This window comes from Heteronotia binoei, chromosome 3, assembly GCF_032191835.1.
Source record: "Heteronotia binoei isolate CCM8104 ecotype False Entrance Well chromosome 3, APGP_CSIRO_Hbin_v1, whole genome shotgun sequence".
NCBI classification, from domain to species: Eukaryota; Metazoa; Chordata; class Lepidosauria; order Squamata; family Gekkonidae; genus Heteronotia; species Heteronotia binoei.
This window is the reverse complement of record NC_083225.1, coordinates 187,803,013-187,823,431: the sequence shown is the minus strand read 5'-3', so window position 1 is coordinate 187,823,431 and position 20,419 is coordinate 187,803,013. Positions and strand designations below refer to the sequence as shown.

General features: G+C 50.6%; 1 protein-coding gene across 1 annotated transcript in view; it reads left to right on the top strand.

Moving 5' to 3' along the window:
- LOC132569151 (ubiquitin carboxyl-terminal hydrolase 35-like) overlaps positions 1–18,663 on the top strand; it is a 31,623-nt gene extending 12,960 nt beyond the window's left edge. The window contains exon 3 of the mRNA XM_060235337.1: positions 18,491–18,663. Within this exon, the coding sequence (XP_060091320.1) occupies positions 18,491–18,663 (173 nt within the window). The remainder of the gene's footprint in view (positions 1–18,490) is intronic.
- Positions 18,664–20,419: the final 1,756 nt, after the last annotated feature.

Here is a 20,419-nt window from a genome sequence, read left to right as displayed (position 1 = left end):
GCCCTGTTGTTGGCTCTCCAGAGGAACTGGTTGGTAACTGTGTGAAGCAGGATGCTGGACTAGATGGACCACTGGTCTGATCCAGCAGGGCTCTTCTTATATTGTTACATTCTCTACATTACAACCCTGGACTTCTTTGATGGTCTCTCACAGTAGTATTCTCCAAGGCTATTAGCCACAGTGTATGTGTGTATATAACATTTTTTGCCACTGTGTGACACAGAGGGTTGGACTTGATGGGCCGTTGGCCTGATCCAACATGGCTTCTCTTATGTTCTTAAGGCTGACCCTGTTTAATTTCTGAGAACAGACTAGCCTGGACCATCCCGATCAGGATAAAACAATGCTATATCACAGCGGTGGTCAACGGTAGCTCTCCAGATGTTTTTTATCTACAACTCCCATCAGCCCCAGCCATTGGCCATGCTGGCTGGGGCTGGCAGGAGTTGTAGGCAAAAAAAACATCTGGAGAGCTACCCTTGGACACCCCCGCTATATCAGACAAAAATGTTTTAAACATGTCCCTAAGCATAGTTGTGAGAGCCAGCCTTATCCCTCCAAAACCTGACAAAGATAGCCCAGCGTTCCACAAATACATCTGTGGAACGAGTGTTACTGCTTTGAACTCTCTGATAAGAACTTCCTTTCACAAGGTCATTTCCTGAACTGTGGTACACCAATCATAAACAGAAGGTAGGTCAGGTTTCTTCCTGCACTCGTGCACCAGAGAAACGTTTACAGGGCTTCCTACATCAGATGAGTCCAACTTATTTCAGATCGCATTGCAAAATTCCCAGGGGGAACTACTCAAGACGCATGAAGTGTAGGGTTGCCAAGTCCCCCGCGGCCTCTATGGTACCATGGAGTTTCCCTCCCAAATTGCTAGAGCGTCCGGGGAAACCATAGTTTTCCCGGAAGCTCCTAGAGTGGTCGGCACGCAACATTGCTGCCGCAATGACATCACTTACGAGTGATGTCAATGCGCTGGTGATGTCGGGAGGGGATCCCCCCGCTGGCCCACTGTGGTTGGGGACCCCCAAAGTGGGAGAACCCCCGCCCCACCTGAGAGCTTGGCAGCCCTGATGAAGTGGCTGAAAAGATGGCAAGTAAAGTATGTAGCCGTCCTCACTAGGGTTGCGGGCTCCGAGTTGGAAAATACCTCGAGATTTTGGGGGTGGGGCCTGGGGAGGGCAGGGTTTGAGAAGGGGAGGGATCTCAGTGGGGGGTAGGGTTGCCAAGTCCAATTCAAGAAATATCTGGGGACTTTGGGGGTGGAGCCAGGAGACTTTGGGGGTGGAGCCAGGAGACATTGGGGTGGAGCCAGGAACAAGGGTGTGACAAGCATCATTGAACTCCAAGGGAGTTCTGGCCATCACATTTAAAGGGACAGCATAGGAAATCATGAAGGATAGGGGCACCTTCTTTTGGGGCTCATAGAATTGGACCCCCTGGTCCAATCATTTTGAAACTTGGGGGTACTTTGGGGAGAGGCACTAGATACTATACTGAAAATTTGGTGCCTCTACCTCAAAAAACAGCTCCCCCAGAGCCCCCGATACCTCCAGATCAATTCCCCATTATACCGTATGAGAATGGATCTCCACATAGGGAATAATGAAGTGCTCAGCAGACGTTTCCCTCCCCCCCCCCCGTTTCTGGCGGCTCTGAAGTGAGGGACTGGCCTCTCTACTCAGGAGTTGCTGCCAACTTCTTCACAGCAACACAGACACCCCATCCCAAGAGGAAGCCTTTCAATCGGAGACTGAAGCCTCCGGAGTTGGAAAGGCACATGGTCCTGTGGGGGCGGGGCTTCCCCCCACCGGCCAGCTGACTGGGGGCGGGAAGGAGCCTGGGAAGGTGGAAGAACCCCCACTGGGACCTTGAAATTGGCAAACCTAGTGGGGGACCATGCCACAGAGTCAGGGCCGGATCTAGGGGGGTGCAGAGGGGGTGCTTGCCCTGGGCACCAACGGAGGGGTGTTTTTTTTGCCAAATTGGGTATGGAGTCCATTGTATTCTATGGGAGCATAAGATGGAATGGCCCATAAGGGGGGCCATTTTTTAATTTTGACCTCCCCCCCCCTCAAAAAACATGTTGATCCGATCCTGCACAGAGTCCACCTTCCAAAGCAGTCATTTCCTCTGGGGGAATGGATCTGTTATGCTTGGAGATCAGTTTTAATAGCAGGAGATCTCCAGGCCTCACCTGGAAGCTTGGCAACGAAAGTGAGAATCACGGAGAGAGAGAGGGGGAGAAGGAAGTCCCTGCCCTCTTGAAGAATGATCTGAAACTCAAGTCAACACTTTGAACACACTCAGAATGCTCAGAACACAAAGTTACTAGTATTCATTCTTGTACAAACAAGATCCAGCACGGCTCTTCTGATGTTCTTCTCAGGGGAAGGCCTCGGCCTCTCTGCCCTGTTGTTGACCTCCAGAGGAACCGGTTGACCACTGTGTGAGACAGGAGGTTGGACTAGATGGACCCTCACTGGTCTGATCCAGCAGGGCTCTTCTGATGTTCTTCTCAGGGAAAGGCCTCAGCCTCTGTGCCCTGTTGTTGGCCCTACAGAGGAACTGGTTGGCCACTGTGTGAGGCAGGATGTTGGACTAGATGGTCCACTGGTCTGATCCAGCAGGGCTCTTCTGATGTTCTTCTCAGGGGAAGGCCTCAGCCTCTGTGTCCTGTTGTTGGCCCTACAGAGGAACTGGCTGGCCACTGTGTGAGGCATGATGCTGGACTAGGTGGACCACTGGTCTGATCCAGCAGGGCTTTTCTGATGTTCTTCTCAGGGAAAGGCCTCAGCCTCTGTGCCCTGTTGTTGGCCCTACAGAGGAACTGGCTGGCCACTGTGTGAGGCAGGATGCTGGACTAGATGGACCACTGGTCTGATCCAGCAGGGCTCTTCTGATGTTCTTCTCAGGGGAAGGCCTCAGCCTCTGTGCCCTATTGTTGGCCCTACAGAGGAACTGGTTGGCCACTGTGTGAGGCAGGATGCTGGACTAGATGGACCACTGGTCTGACCCAGCAGGGTTCTTCTGATGTTCTTCTCAGGGGAAGGCCTCAGCCTTTGTGGTCTGTTGTTGGCCCTACAGAGGAACTGGTTGGCCACTGTGTGAGACAGGAGGTTGGACTAGATGGACCCTCCCTGGTCTGATCCAGCAGGGCTCTTCTGATGTTCTTCTCAGGGGAAGGCCTCAGCCTCTCTGGCCTGTTGTTGGCCCTACAGAGGAACTGGTTGGCCACTCTGTGAGGCAGGATGCTGGACTAGTTGGACCACTTCTCTGATCACTGCAAGAAGCTATAAACCTTACAAAGAGATTTCTCATAGATTGTATACCTCTTCCCACTTCAAAGTTCCAAGCAGAGTCTTAGTTACCACTAAGGACTTTGTGTGATATGTCTAACACTTTACCTTTTCCACCTTACGGTTGTTCTTTGGATTGTTAATTAATTGTTCTACTTTTTGTACAAGAACGAATATGAATACATCTGGAGAGCTACCGTTGGACACCCCCGCTATATCAGACAAAAATGTTTTAAACGTGTCCCTAAAGCATAGCTGTGAAAACCAGCCTTATCCCTCCAAAACCTGACAAAGATAGCCCAGCGTTCCACAAATACATCTGCGGAAGGAGTGTTACTGCTTTGAACTCTCTGATAAGAACTTCCTTTCACAAGGTCATTTCCTGAACTCTGGTACACCAATCATAAACAGAAGGTAGGTCAGGTTTCTTCCTGCACTCGTGCACCAGAGAAACGTTTACAGGGCTTCCTACATCAGATGAGTCCAGCTTATTTCAGATCGCATTGCAAAATTCCTAGGGGGAACTACTCAAGACGCATGAAGTGTAGGGTTGCCAAGTCCCCCGCGGCCTCTATGGTACCATGGAGTTTCCCTCCCAAATTGCTAGAGCGTCCGGGGAAACCATAGTTTTCCCGGAAGCTCCTAGAGTGGTCGGCGCGCAACATTGCTGCCGCAATGACGTCACTTACGAGTGATGTCATTGCGCTGGTGATGTCAGGAGGGGATCCCCCCGCTGGCCCACTGTGGTTGGGGACCCCCAAAGTGGGAAAACCCCTGCCCCACCAGAGAGCTTGGCAGCCCTGATGAAGTGGCTGAAAAGATGGCAAGTAAAGTATGTAGGGTTGCGGGCTCCGAGTTGGGAAATACCTCGAGATTTTGGGGGTGGGGCCTGGGGAGGGCAGGGTTTGAGGAGGGGAGGGATCTCAGTGGGGGATAGGGTTGCCAAGTCCAATTCAAGAAATATCTGGGGACTTTGGGGGTGGAGCCAGGAGACTTTGGGGGTGGAGCCAGGAGACATTGGGGCGGAGCCAGGAACAAGGGTGTGACAAGCATCATTGAACTCCAAGGGAGTTCTGGCCATCACATTTAAAGGGACGGCACACCTTTTTAAATGTCTTCCTTCCATAGGAAATAATGAAGAATAGCGGCACCTTCTTTGGGGGCTCATAGAATTGGACCCCCTGGTCCAATCGTTTTGAAACTTGGGGGGTACTTTGGGGAGAGGCACTAGATACTATACTGAAAATTTGGTGCCTCTACCTCAAAAAACAGCTCCCCCAGAGCCCCCAAAACCTCCAGATCAATTCCCCATTATATCGTATGAGAATGGATCTCCACATAGGGAATAATGAAGTGCTCAGCAGACGTTTCCCTCCCCCCCGCCCCATTTCTGGTAACTCTGAAGTGAGGGATTGGCCTCTCTACTCACGAGTTGCTGCCAACTTCTCCACAGCAACACAGACATCCCATCCCAAGAGGAAGCCTTTCAATCGGAGACTGAAGCCTCCGGAGTTGGAAAGGCACATGGTCCTGTGGGGGCCAGGCTTCCCCCCACCAGCCAGCTGACTGGGGGCGGGAAGGAGCCTGGGAAGGTGGAAGAACCCCCACTGGGACCTGGAAATTGGCAAACCTAGTGGGGGACCATGCCACAGAGTCAGGGCCGGATCTAGGGGGCTGCAGAGGGGTTGCTTGCCGTGGGCACCAACGGAGGGGTGTTTTTTTTGCCAAATTGGGTATGGAGTCCATTGTATTCTATGGGAGCATAAGATGGAATTGCCCATAAGGGGGGCCATTTTTTAATTTTGACCTCCCCCCCCCCTCAAAAAACATGTTGATCCGATCCTGCACAGAGTCCACCTTCCAAAGCAGTCATTTCCTCTGGGGGAATGGATCTGTTATGCTTGGAGATCAGTTTTAATAGCAGGAGATCTCCAGGCCTCACCTGGAAGCTTGGCAATGAAAGTGAGAATCACGGAGAGAGAGAGAGAGAGGGGGGGGGAGAAGGAAGGCCCTGCCCCCGCGAAGAATGATCTGAAACTCAAGTCAACACTTTGAACACACTCAGCATGCTCAGAACACAAAGTTACTAGTATTCATTCTTGTACAAACAAGATCCAGCAGGGCTCTTCTGATGTTCTTCTCAGGGGAAGGCCTCGGCCTCTGCCCTGTTGTTGACCTCCAGAGGAACCGGTTGACCACTATGTGAGACAGGAGGTTGGACTAGATGGACCCTCACTGGTCTGATCCAGCAGGGCTCTTCTGATGTTCTTCTCAGGGGAAGGCCTCAGCCTCTGTGCCCTGTTGTTGGTCCTACAGAGGAACTGGTTGGCCACTGTGTGAGGCAGGATGTTGGACTAGATGGTCCACTGGTCTGATCCAGCAGGGCTCTTCTGATGTTCTTCTCAGGGGAAGGCCTCAGCCTCTGTGTCCTGTTGTTGGCCCCACAGAGGAACTGGCTGGCCACTGTGTGAGGCATGATGCTGGACTAGGTGGACCACTGGTCTGATCCAGCAGGGCTTTTCTGATGTTCTTCTCAGGGAAAGGCCTCAGCCTCTGTGCCCTGTTGTTGGCCCTACAGAGGAACTGGCTGGCCACTGTGTGAGGCAGGATGCTGGACTAGATGGACCACTGGTCTGATCCAGCAGGGCTCTTCTGATGTTCTTCTCAGGGGAAGGCCTCAGCCTCTGTGCCCTATTGTTGGCCCTACAGAGGAACTGGTTGGCCACTGTGTGAGGCAGGATGCTGGACTAGATGGACCACTGGTCTGACCCAGCAGGGTTCTTCTGATGTTCTTCTCAGGGGAAGGCCTCAGCCTTTGTGGTCTGTTGTTGGCCCTACAGAGGAACTGGTTGGCCACTGTGTGAGACAGGAGGTTGGACTAGATGGACCCTCCCTGGTCTGATCCAGCAGGGCTCTTCTGATGTTCTTCTCAGGGGAAGGCCTCAGCCTCTCTGGCCTGTTGTTGGCCCTACAGAGGAACTGGTTGGCCACTCTGTGAGGCAGGATGCTGGACTAGTTGGACCACTTCTCTGATCACTGCAAGAAGCTATAAACCTTACAAAGAGATTTCTCATAGATTGTATACCTCTTCCCACTTCAAAGTTCCAAGCAGAGTCTTAGTTACCACTAAGGACTTTGTGTGATATGTCTAACACTTTACCTTTTCCACCTTACGGTTGTTCTTTGGATTGTTAATTAATTGTTCTACTTTTTGTACAAGAACGAATATGAATACATCTGGAGAGCTACCGTTGGACACCCCCGCTATATCAGACAAAAATGTTTTAAACGTGTCCCTAAAGCATAGCTGTGAAAACCAGCCTTATCCCTCCAAAACCTGACAAAGATAGCCCAGCGTTCCACAAATACATCTGCGGAAGGAGTGTTACTGCTTTGAACTCTCTGATAAGAACTTCCTTTCACAAGGTCATTTCCTGAACTCTGGTACACCAATCATAAACAGAAGGTAGGTCAGGTTTCTTCCTGCACTCGTGCACCAGAGAAACGTTTACAGGGCTTCCTACATCAGATGAGTCCAGCTTATTTCAGATCGCATTGCAAAATTCCCAGGGGGAACTACTCAAGACGCATGAAGTGTAGGGTTGCCAAGTCCCCCGCGGCCTCTATGGTACCATGGAGTTTCCCTCCCAAATTGCTAGAGCGTCCGGGGAAACCATAGTTTTCCCGGAAGCTCCTAGAGTGGTCGGCGCGCAACATTGCTGCCGCAATGACGTCACTTACGAGTGATGTCATTGCGCTGGTGATGTCAGGAGGGGATCCCCCCGCTGGCCCACTGTGGTTGGGGACCCCCAAAGTGGGAAAACCCCTGCCCCACCAGAGAGCTTGGCAGCCCTGATGAAGTGGCTGAAAAGATGGCAAGTAAAGTATGTAGGGTTGCGGGCTCCGAGTTGGGAAATACCTCGAGATTTTGGGGGTGGGGCCTGGGGAGGGCAGGGTTTGAGGAGGGGAGGGATCTCAGTGGGGGATAGGGTTGCCAAGTCCAATTCAAGAAATATCTGGGGACTTTGGGGGTGGAGCCAGGAGACTTTGGGGGTGGAGCCAGGAGACATTGGGGCGGAGCCAGGAACAAGGGTGTGACAAGCATCATTGAACTCCAAGGGAGTTCTGGCCATCACATTTAAAGGGACGGCACACCTTTTTAAATGTCTTCCTTCCATAGGAAATAATGAAGAATAGCGGCACCTTCTTTGGGGGCTCATAGAATTGGACCCCCTGGTCCAATCGTTTTGAAACTTGGGGGGTACTTTGGGGAGAGGCACTAGATACTATACTGAAAATTTGGTGCCTCTACCTCAAAAAACAGCTCCCCCAGAGCCCCCAAAACCTCCAGATCAATTCCCCATTATATCGTATGAGAATGGATCTCCACATAGGGAATAATGAAGTGCTCAGCAGACGTTTCCCTCCCCCCACCCCCATTTCTGGTAACTCTGAAGTGAGGGATTGGCCTCTCTACTCACGAGTTGCTGCCAACTTCTCCACAGCAACACAGACATCCCATCCCAAGAGGAAGCCTTTCAATCGGAGACTGAAGCCTCCAGAGTTGGAAAGGCACATGGTCCTGTGGGGGCCAGGCTTCCCCCCACCAGCCAGCTGACTGGGGGCGGGAAGGAGCCTGGGAAGGTGGAAGAACCCCCACTGGGACCTGGAAATTGGCAAACCTAGTGGGGGACCATGCCACAGAGTCAGGGCCGGATCTAGGGGGCTGCAGAGGGGTTGCTTGCCCTGGGCACCAACGGAGGGGTTTTTTTTTTGCCAAATTGGGTATGGAGTCCATTGTATTCTATGGGAGCATAAGATGGAATGGCCCATAAGGGGGGCCATTTTTTAATTTTGACCTCCCCCCCCCCCTCAAAAAAACATGTTGATCCGATCCTGCACAGAGTCCACCTTCCAAAGCAGTCATTTCCTCTGGGGGAATGGATCTGTTATGCTTGGAGATCAGTTTTAATAGCAGGAGATCTCCAGGCCTCACCTGGAAGCTTGGCAACGAAAGTGAGAATCACGGAGAGAGAGAGGGGGAGAAGGAAGTCCCTGCCCTCTTGAAGAATGATCTGAAACTCAAGTCAACACTTTGAACACACTCAGAATGCTCAGAACACAAAGTTACTAGTATTCATTCTTGTACAAACAAGATCCAGCACGGCTCTTCTGATGTTCTTCTCAGGGGAAGGCCTCGGCCTCTCTGCCCTGTTGTTGACTTCCAGAGGAACCGGTTGGCCACTGTGTGAGACTGGAGGCTGGACTAGATGGACCTTCCCTGGTCTGATCCAGCAGGGCTCTTCTGATGTTCTTAGGAAGGCCTCAGCCTCTCTGCCCTGTTGTTGATTCTCCAGAGGAACTGGTTGGCCACTGTGTGAGACTGGAGGCTGGACTAGATGGACCCTCACTGGTCTGATCCAGCAGGGCTCTTCTGATGTTCTTCTCAGGGGAAGGCCTCGGCCTCTCTGCCCTGTTGTTGACCTCCAGAGGAACTGGTTGGCCACTATGTGAGACTGGAGGCTGGACTAGATGGACCTTCCCTGGTCTGATCCAGCAGGGCTCTTCTGATGTTCTTAGGAAGGCCTCAGCCTCTCTGCCCTGTTGTTGACCCTCCAGAGGAACTGGTTGGCCACTGTGTGAGACTGGAGGCTGGACTAGATGGACCCTCACTGGTCTGATCCAGCAGGGCTCTTCTGATGTTCTTCTCAGGGGAAGGCCTCAGCCTCTGTGCCCTGTTGTTGGCCCTACAGAGGAACTGGTTGGCCACTGTGTGAGGCAGGATGCTGAACTAGATGGACCACTTCTCTGATCACTGCAAGAAGCTATAATCCTTACAAAGAGATTTCTCATAGATTGTATACCTCTTCCCACTTCAAAGTTCCAAGCAGAGTCTTAGTTACCACTAAGGACTTTGTGTTATATGGCTAACACTTTACCTTTTCCACCTTAAAGGTTGTTCTTTGGATTGTTAATTAATTGTTCTACTGTTTGTACAAGAACGAATATGAATAAGTTTGTGATCTGAGCATTCTGAGTGCGTTTTGAGGTGTTAAGTTGAATTACAGGACGTTTTTCACCGGGGGGCAGGGACTTCCTTATCTCCCCCCCTGGAACTGGTGACTCTAGTGACTTCCAGTTCCCCCCCCCCGGTGACTTCCACTTCCCCCTCTGGAACTGGTGACTGGAAAAGACAGCCCGTATAGTACTTTGAAGAGAGGCCGATTTCCCTCAGTGCTCCAGCTTTTTCAAGGAGGCTGTATCTGTCTCCGGGCCAGCAAACGCCTGTCACCAGTGTTCCCTCTAAGCTGAGTTAATGTGAAGTAGCCCACAGTTTTTTAGCCTCCGGCTCACACATTTTTGCCTTAGCTCGGGAAAAATGGCCTCAGAATAAACAAATTTATTCAGTCGCTCACTCAGTTGCCAAGTTCCCTGCAGCCTCTGGCGGGGGACTGTTTTTGTGCGCGCAGGGCGATGACGTCACTCACAAGTGACATCATCCCGCCGGTGACGTCGTGCGCCGGCCACTCTAGGAGTTTTCAGGAAAACTCCATGGTACAATACAATGTCAGCAAATTGGTAGAGGTGTTCCATATATAGAATATATATAGAATCAAATAAAAATACAAGGAAGCTGGGAAATTGTGGCACTTCACGCCTACTGAACCTATGAATATGGCAAGACTGTCCCTTGAAGCAGGACAGTATATCCGAAACAAAATAGGACCGGTTCTTTTTTATCATTGGATTTACTATTAAATCGTTATGGACTTTGGGCAGTAGCAGTGAAGTGGATGAGTTTTCTTCTTTCCCAAATTCTATCAATGCCTTTAAATTAACAGAGTCCAAATTACACAGTCTCTCCTCCTCCCCCTTTTCAGGCTTTTCCACCTTCTACTGTTATTTAGATTAGCTTAGAAATGTCCTGGAGTGATAGATAATGATCAAAGTACCTTAGCGGCTATGTTCTTTAAACTTCGGTCTTCCTGGTCTTTCAAATGTTTATCAGTCCCAAAAGAGAGTGAGATCCAAACATGCTTAAGCCAATTAAATGGCTCTTAATCCTTTGTAGATGCTGGACGACGCTCCTTTTCCTTGCCGGCTCTACAAAGCATCAGAAAGACACTCTCCAGCATCAATCTTCAGCTGAGATCAACGGCTCCAAGTATTTATGGCGTCATCCTGGGCAAATCTCTAACTGAGAAATGCAGGCAGAGAACCCGATAAGGTTCTTTACTACCCTGAACAAAGGATTAAGTTTTCCCCTTATTCAGGAGACAGCAGCTCTGTTGGAAACCCACACCGGAAGCCTGAAGTGGATGAGTTTTCAATCGCATTGGCGTATGTAAAGTTAAGGTGTTTTGTTGTATGTAGTTTATATTACACCCTGGGTTTTATACCATCATCACCTGCGACTCCTTGAGCGCTTTCATCAGCGCTGCCTTCACACCATCCTTAACATCCACTGGAGTGACTTTGTGACCAACACTGAAGTCCTCAAGAGGGCAGAGGTTACCAGCATCGAGGCACTGCTGTTGAAGACGCAGCTGCGCTGGGCAGGGCATATTTCTAGGATGGAAAACCACCGCCTTCCCAAGATTGCTCTGTATGGCGAACTTTCCACCGGCCATCGAAATAGAGAGGCACCAAAGAAGAGGTACAACAACTCCTTGAAGAAATCCCTTGGCACCTGTCGCATCAACCATCACCAGTGGTCTGACCTAGCCTCAGATCGCAAAGCATGGAGGCACACCATCCACCAGGCTGTCTCTTCCTTTGAGAACGCACGCATAGCTGGTCTTGAGGACAAAAGGAGATTGAGGAAGAATCGCACTGCTACAGCACCAACCCCAAATCAGACTTTTCCCTGCAGCCACTGTGGCCGGACCTGTCCCGCATTGGTCTTGTCAGCAACCAGTGAGCCTGCAGCAGACGTGGACTACTGCACCCTTCTTAAAGTCATGGTTAACCCATGGGTATAAGCCTTGATGTGAAGTGGATCCAGTTCACATTCAGGCTCACGAAGAAGTGTGCCTGTACGCAAAAGCTTATGCCTAGAATAAAATTTTGTTGGTCTTCAAGGTGCCCCAGGACTCAGATTTTGTTCTGCTGCTTCAGACCAACGCGGCGACTCACCTGAGCCTCTACCTGAGTCAGCAAAGGGTGGGGAACTGAGGTTTGTTCTCAAGCGGGAAAGGAGCCAGAGTCGACGCTTTCTTGAGAAGAGCCGTGGTCGTTCCACCGAAAGAACGATTGAAATAGAAGATTCCATGGCAGTTGACTTGCGTCTCTCAATGGCTGGGAGACGCAAACCGGCATGTTGTTTTGCCAAAAGGAAGAAAGGAAGATGCATTGTGATTTTGAGCAGAAGAATAGGAAAGGTATGTTGGAATATGGAAGTAAGGTGGCCAGCTCCTCCCTCACCAACGCTCCCTCTGAGCTGCGGAGTCTTGTGAGCAAAAGTTGTGCTTTGTCAGCGACTGGCGTTCAAGTTGTGAGCTCCTGCATCAATTACTTGGCTCTGGGGCCGTTTTTCCAGAGCGAAGACAAAAAGGTGTGAGCTGGAGGCTAAAAAGCTGTGAGCTACCTCACACTCACTCAGCTTAGAGGGAACGCCGCCTCTCAACCCCACTACTTGTCAGTGTGGGGTTGCCAGATTCAGGTTGGGAAACTCCTGAAGATTTGGGGATAGAGTCTGGGGAAGACAGAGACCTCAGTGGGGTGAAATGCCACAGAGTCATAGAATCAGAGTTGGAACGGACCTCCAGGGTCGTCTAGTCCAACCCCCTGCACAATGCAGGAAACTCACAAACACCTCCCCCCTAAATTCACAGGATCCTCATTGCTGTCAGATGGCCATCTAGCTTCTGTTTCAAAACCTCCAAGGAAGGAGAGCACACCACCTCCCTAGGAAGTCTATTCCACTGAGGAACCGCTCTAAACTCACAGATACCTCCCCCTAAATTCACAGGATCTTCATTGCTGTCAGATGGCCATCTAGCCTCTGTTTCAAAACCTCCAAGGAAGAAGAGCACACCACCTCCCTAGGAAGTCTATTCCACCGAGGAACCGCTCTAAACTCACAGATACCTCCCCCTAAATTCACAGAATCTTCATTGCTGTCAGAGGGCCATCTAGCCTCTGTTGAAAAACCTCCAAGGAAGGAGAGCCCACCACTTCCCGAGGAAGCTTGTTCTACTGCGGAATCGCTCTAACGGTCAGGAAGTTCTTCCTAATGTTGAGCCACAAACTCTTTTGATTTAATGTTAACCCATTGGTTCTGGTCCGACCTTCTGGGGCCACAGAAAACAATTCCACACCATCCTCTAGAAGACACCATTCTGAAATCCACCCTCCAAAACATCCATTTTCTCCAGGGAAACCGCTCTCTGTCGTCTGGAGATGAGCTGTGATTCCAGGGGATCCCCTGGAGGTTGGCATCCCTTCTTTCTCAATGGTAGATCATGCACACAAATTCCAGCCCACATATATGGGCAGGGCTGTGGAGAAAAACAAGCATGATACACCTAGCAACTGCTTGGTTTACAGCAAACTCTTTTGGAGACGTATGCTTTTGAAGCAGAGCTTTCCAGGAACAAAGTTTCGGTTTCAAAGACTGCTGTTTCCAGCCAGAGGAAGGGGAGGGGGGGGCAAAGCTGCCTCAGGCTAGGGTTTACCAACTCCCAATTTGGAAATTCCTGGAGATTAGAAGATGAAACCTGGATAGGCTGGTGTTTGGAGCAGGGGGGGATTCTCCCACGTATAATTCCATAGAGTTCACCTGCCAAAGCAGCCTTTTTCTCCAGGGGAACTGAGCTCTGTTGCCTGGAGATAGATTGTAATTCTGAGAGTTCTCCAGGTGCCACCTGGAGGTTGGCAACAATAGGTTAAAGAGCTTGGTAGGGATGTTGAAACTCTCTCCTCTGCTCTCGTGGTTTTCCAGGGCCAAATGGAACCACTGAATCCTTTCCAGGTAAGTTCCTCAGTTCTTCCGTGTCGGGTCAGGTATAATTTTTGAACGCAGATTGTTAAAGCTGCAGTACTGCAGTCCTAAGCTCTGCTCACAACCTGAGTTCAATCTCCGGCGGAAGCTGGGTTTTCAGGTAGCTGGCTCAAGGTTGACTCAGCCTTCCATCCTTCCGAGGTCGGTCAAATGAGTACCCAGCTTGCTGGGGGAAAAGCGTAGAGGACTGGGGAAGGCAATAGCAAACCACCCCGTCAAAAGTCTGCCGTGAAAACATTGTGAAAGCAACGTCACCCCAGCGTCGGAAACAACTGGTGCTCGCACAGGGGACCTTTCCTTTCCTTTTCCCTGAGAGTTTTAACTAATACAAATGCACAGTATTTTTTACATATTAATTTAGAAATATTTTACAGCCCATTTTACAAAGACAATGTGCAATGTTCTTTGTAGTTGTTTGTAGGAATTCCTGAAGTCCAGTAATTCCCAAGCAGGTGTGAACATATATGAACATATGAACCTATGAAGCTGCCTTGTACGGAATCAGACCCTCAGTCCATCAAAGTCAATATTGTCTACTCAGACTGGCAGTGGCTCTCCAGGATCTCAAGCCGAGGTTTTTCATGCCTATTTGCCTGGACCCTTTTTAGTTGGAGATGCCGGGGATTGAACCTGGGACCTTCTGCTTCCCAAGCAGATGCTCTGCCACTGAGCTACAGCCCCACTGTATGTCTCTCCAGGGTCTCAGGCTGAGGTCTTTCCCATCGCCTACTGCCTGGTCCTTTTAACTGAAGGTGTCGGGGATTGAACCTGGGACTTTTTGCTTTCCAGGCAGATTCTCTACCACTGAGCCATGGCTCCTCTTCAGTGGCTCTCCAGGGCCTCAACAGAGGTCTTTCCCATCACCTACTGCCTGGTCCTTTAACTGGAGATGCCAGGGATTGAACCTGGGACATTCTGCTTACCAAGCAGATGCTCTACCGCTGAGCTACAGCCCCACTGTATGTCTCTCCAGGGTCTCAGGCTGAGGTCTTTCCCAACACCTACTGCCTGGTCCTTTTAACTGGAGATGCTGGGGATTGAACCTGGGACCCTCTGCTTACCAAGCAGATGCTCTGCCACTGAGCCACCGTCTCTCCCCTGGAACCGGACCGCCGCTTCCATCCATTTTTGGAGTTAATCTTTCCTCAGGCAGCTCACCAAAGGGACTGGCATGTCATGAAATAAAAATAAAAAACTCATTTGTTATGAGGGCCAGATATGACATAAATGAGACCTTGTCGGGCTGGGCCATGTCAGGCTGCGCCATGTGTGTACCTATTCAAGATTAGGTAGCAGAGATATAAACTCTATAAAGGACACAGACATGACTAAAGGTTTTTTTTAAAACCCTTAAAATAAAACATCCTTAAAACATTAGTTGGTCTTAAAGATGCTTTCTTTGTATTTTTTCCTGTGGGATCCAGGGAACTGGGCAAAGGAAGCTCTGGCTCTTTTCTTCCTTCCCCAGGAGGGGGAGGAGACTCAGCCAATGGAGAAAATAGAGGTTTTGCTCTGTAGCTCCTGTGCGATTGAGTATGCCTTGCAAAGCAAGCTGAGTTGCAGAAGGAAGCAAGAGAGAGGGAGAAGGAAGCAGACACGAGCCAATTGCTTAGGGGCCTGATAGGAGCCCTCCAGGGGCCTGATTTGGCCCCTGGGCCACATGTTTGACACCCTGGATCTAGAGTCTTATTCAAGGTACTTCCCTATGTATTCTCATATATACTTGCTACGGTATTTCAATTGACACAGCTCTGTATCTCCAATGGATCTAGCACAGCTCCACACTTCTATTGTCCTGGGCTTCTCATGAAAGGGATGGACAAAAAATCTATAGGAGCCAAGTATAAGAAGCTTACCAGGTGTTTCCAGTTCCATCGGGAGTATACTAGAATAAGACTTCTGTTTTACAAAAATACTGAGAAGAAGAAGAAGATATTGGATTCATATCCTGCCCTATACTCTGAATATCAGAGTCTCAGAGCGGTCACAATCTCTTTACCTCCCCCCTCCCCCACAACAGACACCCTGTGAGGTAGGTAGGGCTGAAAGAGCTCTCCCAGAAGCTGCCCTTTCCAGTTCAAGGACAACTCCTGTGAGAGCTATGGTTGACCTGAGGCCATTTCAGCAGCGGCAAGTGGAGGAGTGGGGAATCAAACCCGGTTCTCCCAGATAAGAGTCTGCACATTTAACCACCACACTAAACTGGCTCCCTAGAAGAAGACTGTAGATTTACACCTTGCCCTTCTCTCTTAATCAGAGTCTCAGCATGGTCACAATCTCCTTTCCCTTCCTCCCCCACAACAGACACCCTATGAGGTGGGTGAGGCTGAGAGGACTCTCACAGCAGCTGCCCTTTCCAGGACAACTCCTAGGAGAGCTATGGCTGACCCAAGGCCATTCCAGCAGCTGCAGGTGGAGGAGTGGGGAATCAAACCCGGTTCTCCCAGATAAGAGAGTTATGGTTGACCCAAGGCCATTCCAGCAGCTGCAAGTGGAGGAGTGGGGAATCAAACCCAGTTCTCCCAGAGAAGAGCTACGGCTGACCCAAGGCCATTCCAGCAGCTGCAAGTGGAGGAGTGGGGAATCAAACCTGGTTCTCCCAGAGAAGAGAGCTCTGGCTGACCCAAGGCCATTCCAGCAGGTGCAAGTGGAGGAGTGGGGAATCAAACCCGGTTCTCCCAGATAAGAGAGCTCTGGCTGACCCAAGGCCATTCCAGCAGCTGCAAGTGGAGAAGTGGGGAATCAAACCAGGTTCTCCCAGATAAGAGTCCACACACTTAACCACACTTAACCACTACACCTTGGTGGATGACCTCCAACGGCAACTGGATCGAGGCGGCGTTGCGGTGCTGATGCTGTTAGATCTGTCGGCTGCATTTGATGCAGTCGACCATCGGCTACTGACACGCCGCCTCGCCGACATTGGGGTTGAGGGGTCGGCCTTGCAATGGCTTTCCTCCTTTCTCCTAGGTCGGGGACAGAGGGTGGCTATCGGGAGTGAACGGTCCCGGAGGCGCACACTGGATTGTGGGTTGCCTCAGGGAGCAGTGCTCTCCCCGATGTTGTTCAACATCTATATGTGCCCCCTCGCCCAGATTGCCCGGCGGTTTGGGCTGGGTTGCCATCAATATGCAGATGACACCCAGCTCTATCTACTAATGGACGGCTGGCCCGACCCCGCACCAGGGAATCTCGACCGGGCCTTACAGGCTGTTGCGACATGGCTCAGGCTGAGTGGGCTGAAGCTGAACCCAGCGAAGACAGAGGTCCTTTGCGTGGGTCGCGGCGCTCTGGGAAGGGAAATAGCTCTCCCGGTCTTTGATGGTGCGCCATTGAAAGCAGCGCACCAGGTAAAGAGCCTGGGTGTTTTACTGGAGCCTTCATTATCGATGGAGGCCCAGATAGCAGCCACCGCCAAGTCAGCATTCTTCCATCTGAAGCGGGCAAGGCAGTTGGCCCCTTTCCTTGAGCGCCGGGACCTCGCAATAGTGATCCACGCAATGGTCACCTCAAGATTGGACTACTGTAATGCCCTCTACTTGGGGCTACCTTTGTGCCGGACTTGGAGACTGCAGCTAGTGCAGAATGCGGCGGCCAGGCTGTTGTTGGGACTCCCAAAACGGGAACATATACAGCCGAGGCTACGTGAACTGCACTGGCTGCCGATCACATACCGGGTCCAGTACAAAGTGTTGGTCATTACCTTTAAAGCCTTATATGGCCGAGGACCTGCCTATAGGGTTGCCAAGTCCAATTAAAGAAAAATCTGGGGACTTTGGGGGTGGAGCCAGGAGACTTTGGGGGTGGAGCCAGGAGACATTGGGGGTGGAGCCAAGAACAAGGATGTGACGAGCATAATTGAACTCCAAGGGAGTTCTGGCCATCACATTTAAAGGGACAGCACACCTTTTAAAATTCCTTTCTTCCATAGGAAATAATGAAGTATAGGGGCACCATCTTTTGGGGCTCATAGAATTGGACCCTCTGGTCCAATCGTTTTGAAACTTGGGGGGGTATTCTGGGGAGAGGCACTAGATGTTATACTAAAAATTTGGTGCCTCTACCTCAAAAAATAGCCCCCCCAGAGCCCCCAATACCAACGGATGAATTCCCTATTATTCCCTATGGGAATCGTTCTCCATAGGGAATAATAGAATGCCCAGTAGACATTTCCCTCCCCCCCACGCTTTCTAAAAGGGGGGAGGGCCTCCAAACCAGGGAATCCCCTGCCCCCTCCCTCACACACACACACACACACACACTTACCAGATCTTCTTCCGGAGAACTCTTGCTGTGAAAGTGAAAGCAAAAGAAAGGGCGGGGCTGTTCTCCCAAGCCCTTCCTGCTCCCTGCCCAGCCTTAAAGCGGCAGACATTTTACAAACGGCTCAGGAGCTCTATAATGAAGCCTACAGGTATGTTCTCCCCCTCCTCCACCCCCACCCCCCGCTTCTCACTTCTTGAAGACCGGGAGATGAGGCTGCAAACCCAGGGGACTCCCGCCAGAGCGGGAGGGTTGGGAAGCCTACCTGCCTACCTGAGGGACCGTCTTTCCCCGTATGAACCCCAGAGAGCACTGAGGTCAGTTGGGAAAATCTAATGACCATCCCTGGGCCGAAGGAGACTAAATATCAGAATACTAGGGTACGGGCATTCTCAATCGCGGCCCCTACCCTATGGAACCGACTCCCCGAGGAGGTGCGGGCCCTGCGGCACCTTGATCAGTTCCGCAGGGCCTGCAAGACCGCCCTTTTTAAACTTGCACATCTGGACTGCTCAGAAGATCGGCAATTAAGGATCCGCCAATGCGGTTTGAAGACCTATACCGATGAATAATTGTACTTACTAGATTGTTTTAATGCTGTTAAGTTAGTGTTTACTGTTTTATATTGTTAAATTTAAAGGCTTTTTAACCACTGTACGTTTTTATAAATGTTGATAGCCGCCCTGAGCCTGCCGAGGTGGGGAGGGTGGGATAGAAATAAAAAATTATTATTATTATTACCAAACTGGCTCTGAGTTGGGTCAGGCGCCTGTGTCCCAGCGTGCGTCACCCTTAACGTTCACTATGGTTCAGGATCATACCAGTCCTCATCTAGTGCGGAAGCCCCTTTTGGATCTCATTCTCAGCTTTGCATTGTGGTTTTTCCTCTCCCCCCCCACCCCCGGTCATTCCACAGAATTCCAGCACCTCCCACCCCCTCCAGCGAGCGCCTTCCTTGTTCTGAAGTCCTCGTTCCAGACGGAAGATGAGATAGGAGCTCCGCTGATGGACACTGGGCCCGTCACCGTGAAGAAGAGCAAGTTCCGGAAACTGAAAGTCGCTCGCCAGCGCCTGCTCCAACGCTTATGAACACCAGCCTTTCGTCTCCTGCCTGGCTGGCTTGTACAGCTGTCGCTGGAGAAGGTACCAGCGGGAAAGGGCGGAGCCAGGTCAATGGTGCTGCTCCAAGGTGAGTGTGTGTCGTGGCTCACGAAAGTGCCTCTCCTGCCACAATTTTCGCTACTCTTTAAGGTACTGCTGGACTCTACCTGAAGAAGTATTCGAAGAAGTGAGCAGGGACCAGGGCTTTTGTTGTAGCAGGAACTCCTTTGCATATTAAGCCACACCCCCTGATGTAGCCAATCCTCCTGGAGCTTACAATAGGTCCTGTACGAAGAGCCCTGTAAGCTCTTGGAGGACTGGCAACATCAGGGGTGTGTGGCCTAATATCAGGGCTTTTTTTGTAGGGGGGAACACCTTTGCATATTAGGCCACGCCCCCTGATGTAGCCAGTCCTCCTGGAACTTACAGTAGTCCCTGTACAAAGAACCCTGTAAGCTCTTGGAGGATTGGCTACCTCAGGGGTGTGTGGCCCAGGGGTGGAATTCTAGCAGAAGCTCCTTTGTGCATATTAGGCCACACCCCCTGATGTAGCCAATCCTCCTGGAGTTTCCAATAGGCCCTGTACGAAGAGCCCTGTAAGCGCTTGGAGGATTGGCTACATCAGGGGGTGTGGCCCAGGGGTGGAATTCTAGCAGAAGCTCCTTTGCATATTAGGCCACACATCCCTGATGTAGCCAGTCCTCCTGGAACTTACAGTAGGCCCTGTACTAAGAGCCCTGTAAGCTCTTGGAGGATTGGCTACATCAAGGGTGCGTGGCCTAATATGCAAATGCATTCCTGTTACCAAAAAAGCCCTGGGGAACAGTATGATGCCATAGAGCAAGGGTGGCCAACGGTAGCTCTTCAGATTTTTTTGCCTACAACTCCCTTCAGCCCCAGCCAGCATGGCCAATGGCTGGGGCTGATGGGAGTTGTAGGCAAAAAACATCTGGAGAGCTACCGTTGGCCACCCCTGCTCTAACGGTCAGGAAGTTCTTCCTCAGGTTGAGCTGGAAACTCTTTTTAATTTAATTTCAACCCATTGGTTCTGTTCCTACCTTCCGAGGCTACAGAAAACAATTCCACACCATCCTCTAAAGGACAGCCCTTCAAGTACTTGAAGATGGTGATCGTATCACCTCTCAGCTGCCTTCTCTCCAGGCTAAACATTCCTATCTCCTTCAACCTTTCCTCACAGGACGGTCTCCAGACCCCTCACCATCTTCATCGCCCTCCTCTGGACCCGTTCCAGCTTGGCTATATTCTTCTTAAATTGTGGTGCCCAAAACTGAACACAATACTCCAGATGAGGTCTTACCAGAGCAGAGTAAAGCGATACCATCACATCACATGATCTGGACACTAGACTTCTGTTGATACAGCCCAAAAACTGCATTTGCCTTTTTTAGCCACCGCATGTTGACTCACGTTCACCGTCTGATCCACTAAGACCCCTAGATCCTTTTCACACATACTACTGCTAAGACAAGTCTCCCCCATTCTATAACCATGCATGGGATTTTTCCTATCTAAATGCAGAACTTTACATTTATCCCTGTTAAAATTCATTTTATTGGTTTTAGTCCAGTTTTCCAGCCTGTCAAGGTCATCCTGTATCCTGTTTCTGTCTTTCTTCTGTGTTTGCAACCCCTCCCAATTTAGTATCATCTGCAAACTTAATCAGCATTCCCTCTATTCCATCCGAAACATCCAAAGAAGTCCAATATGCAATCCTAGTCCACAT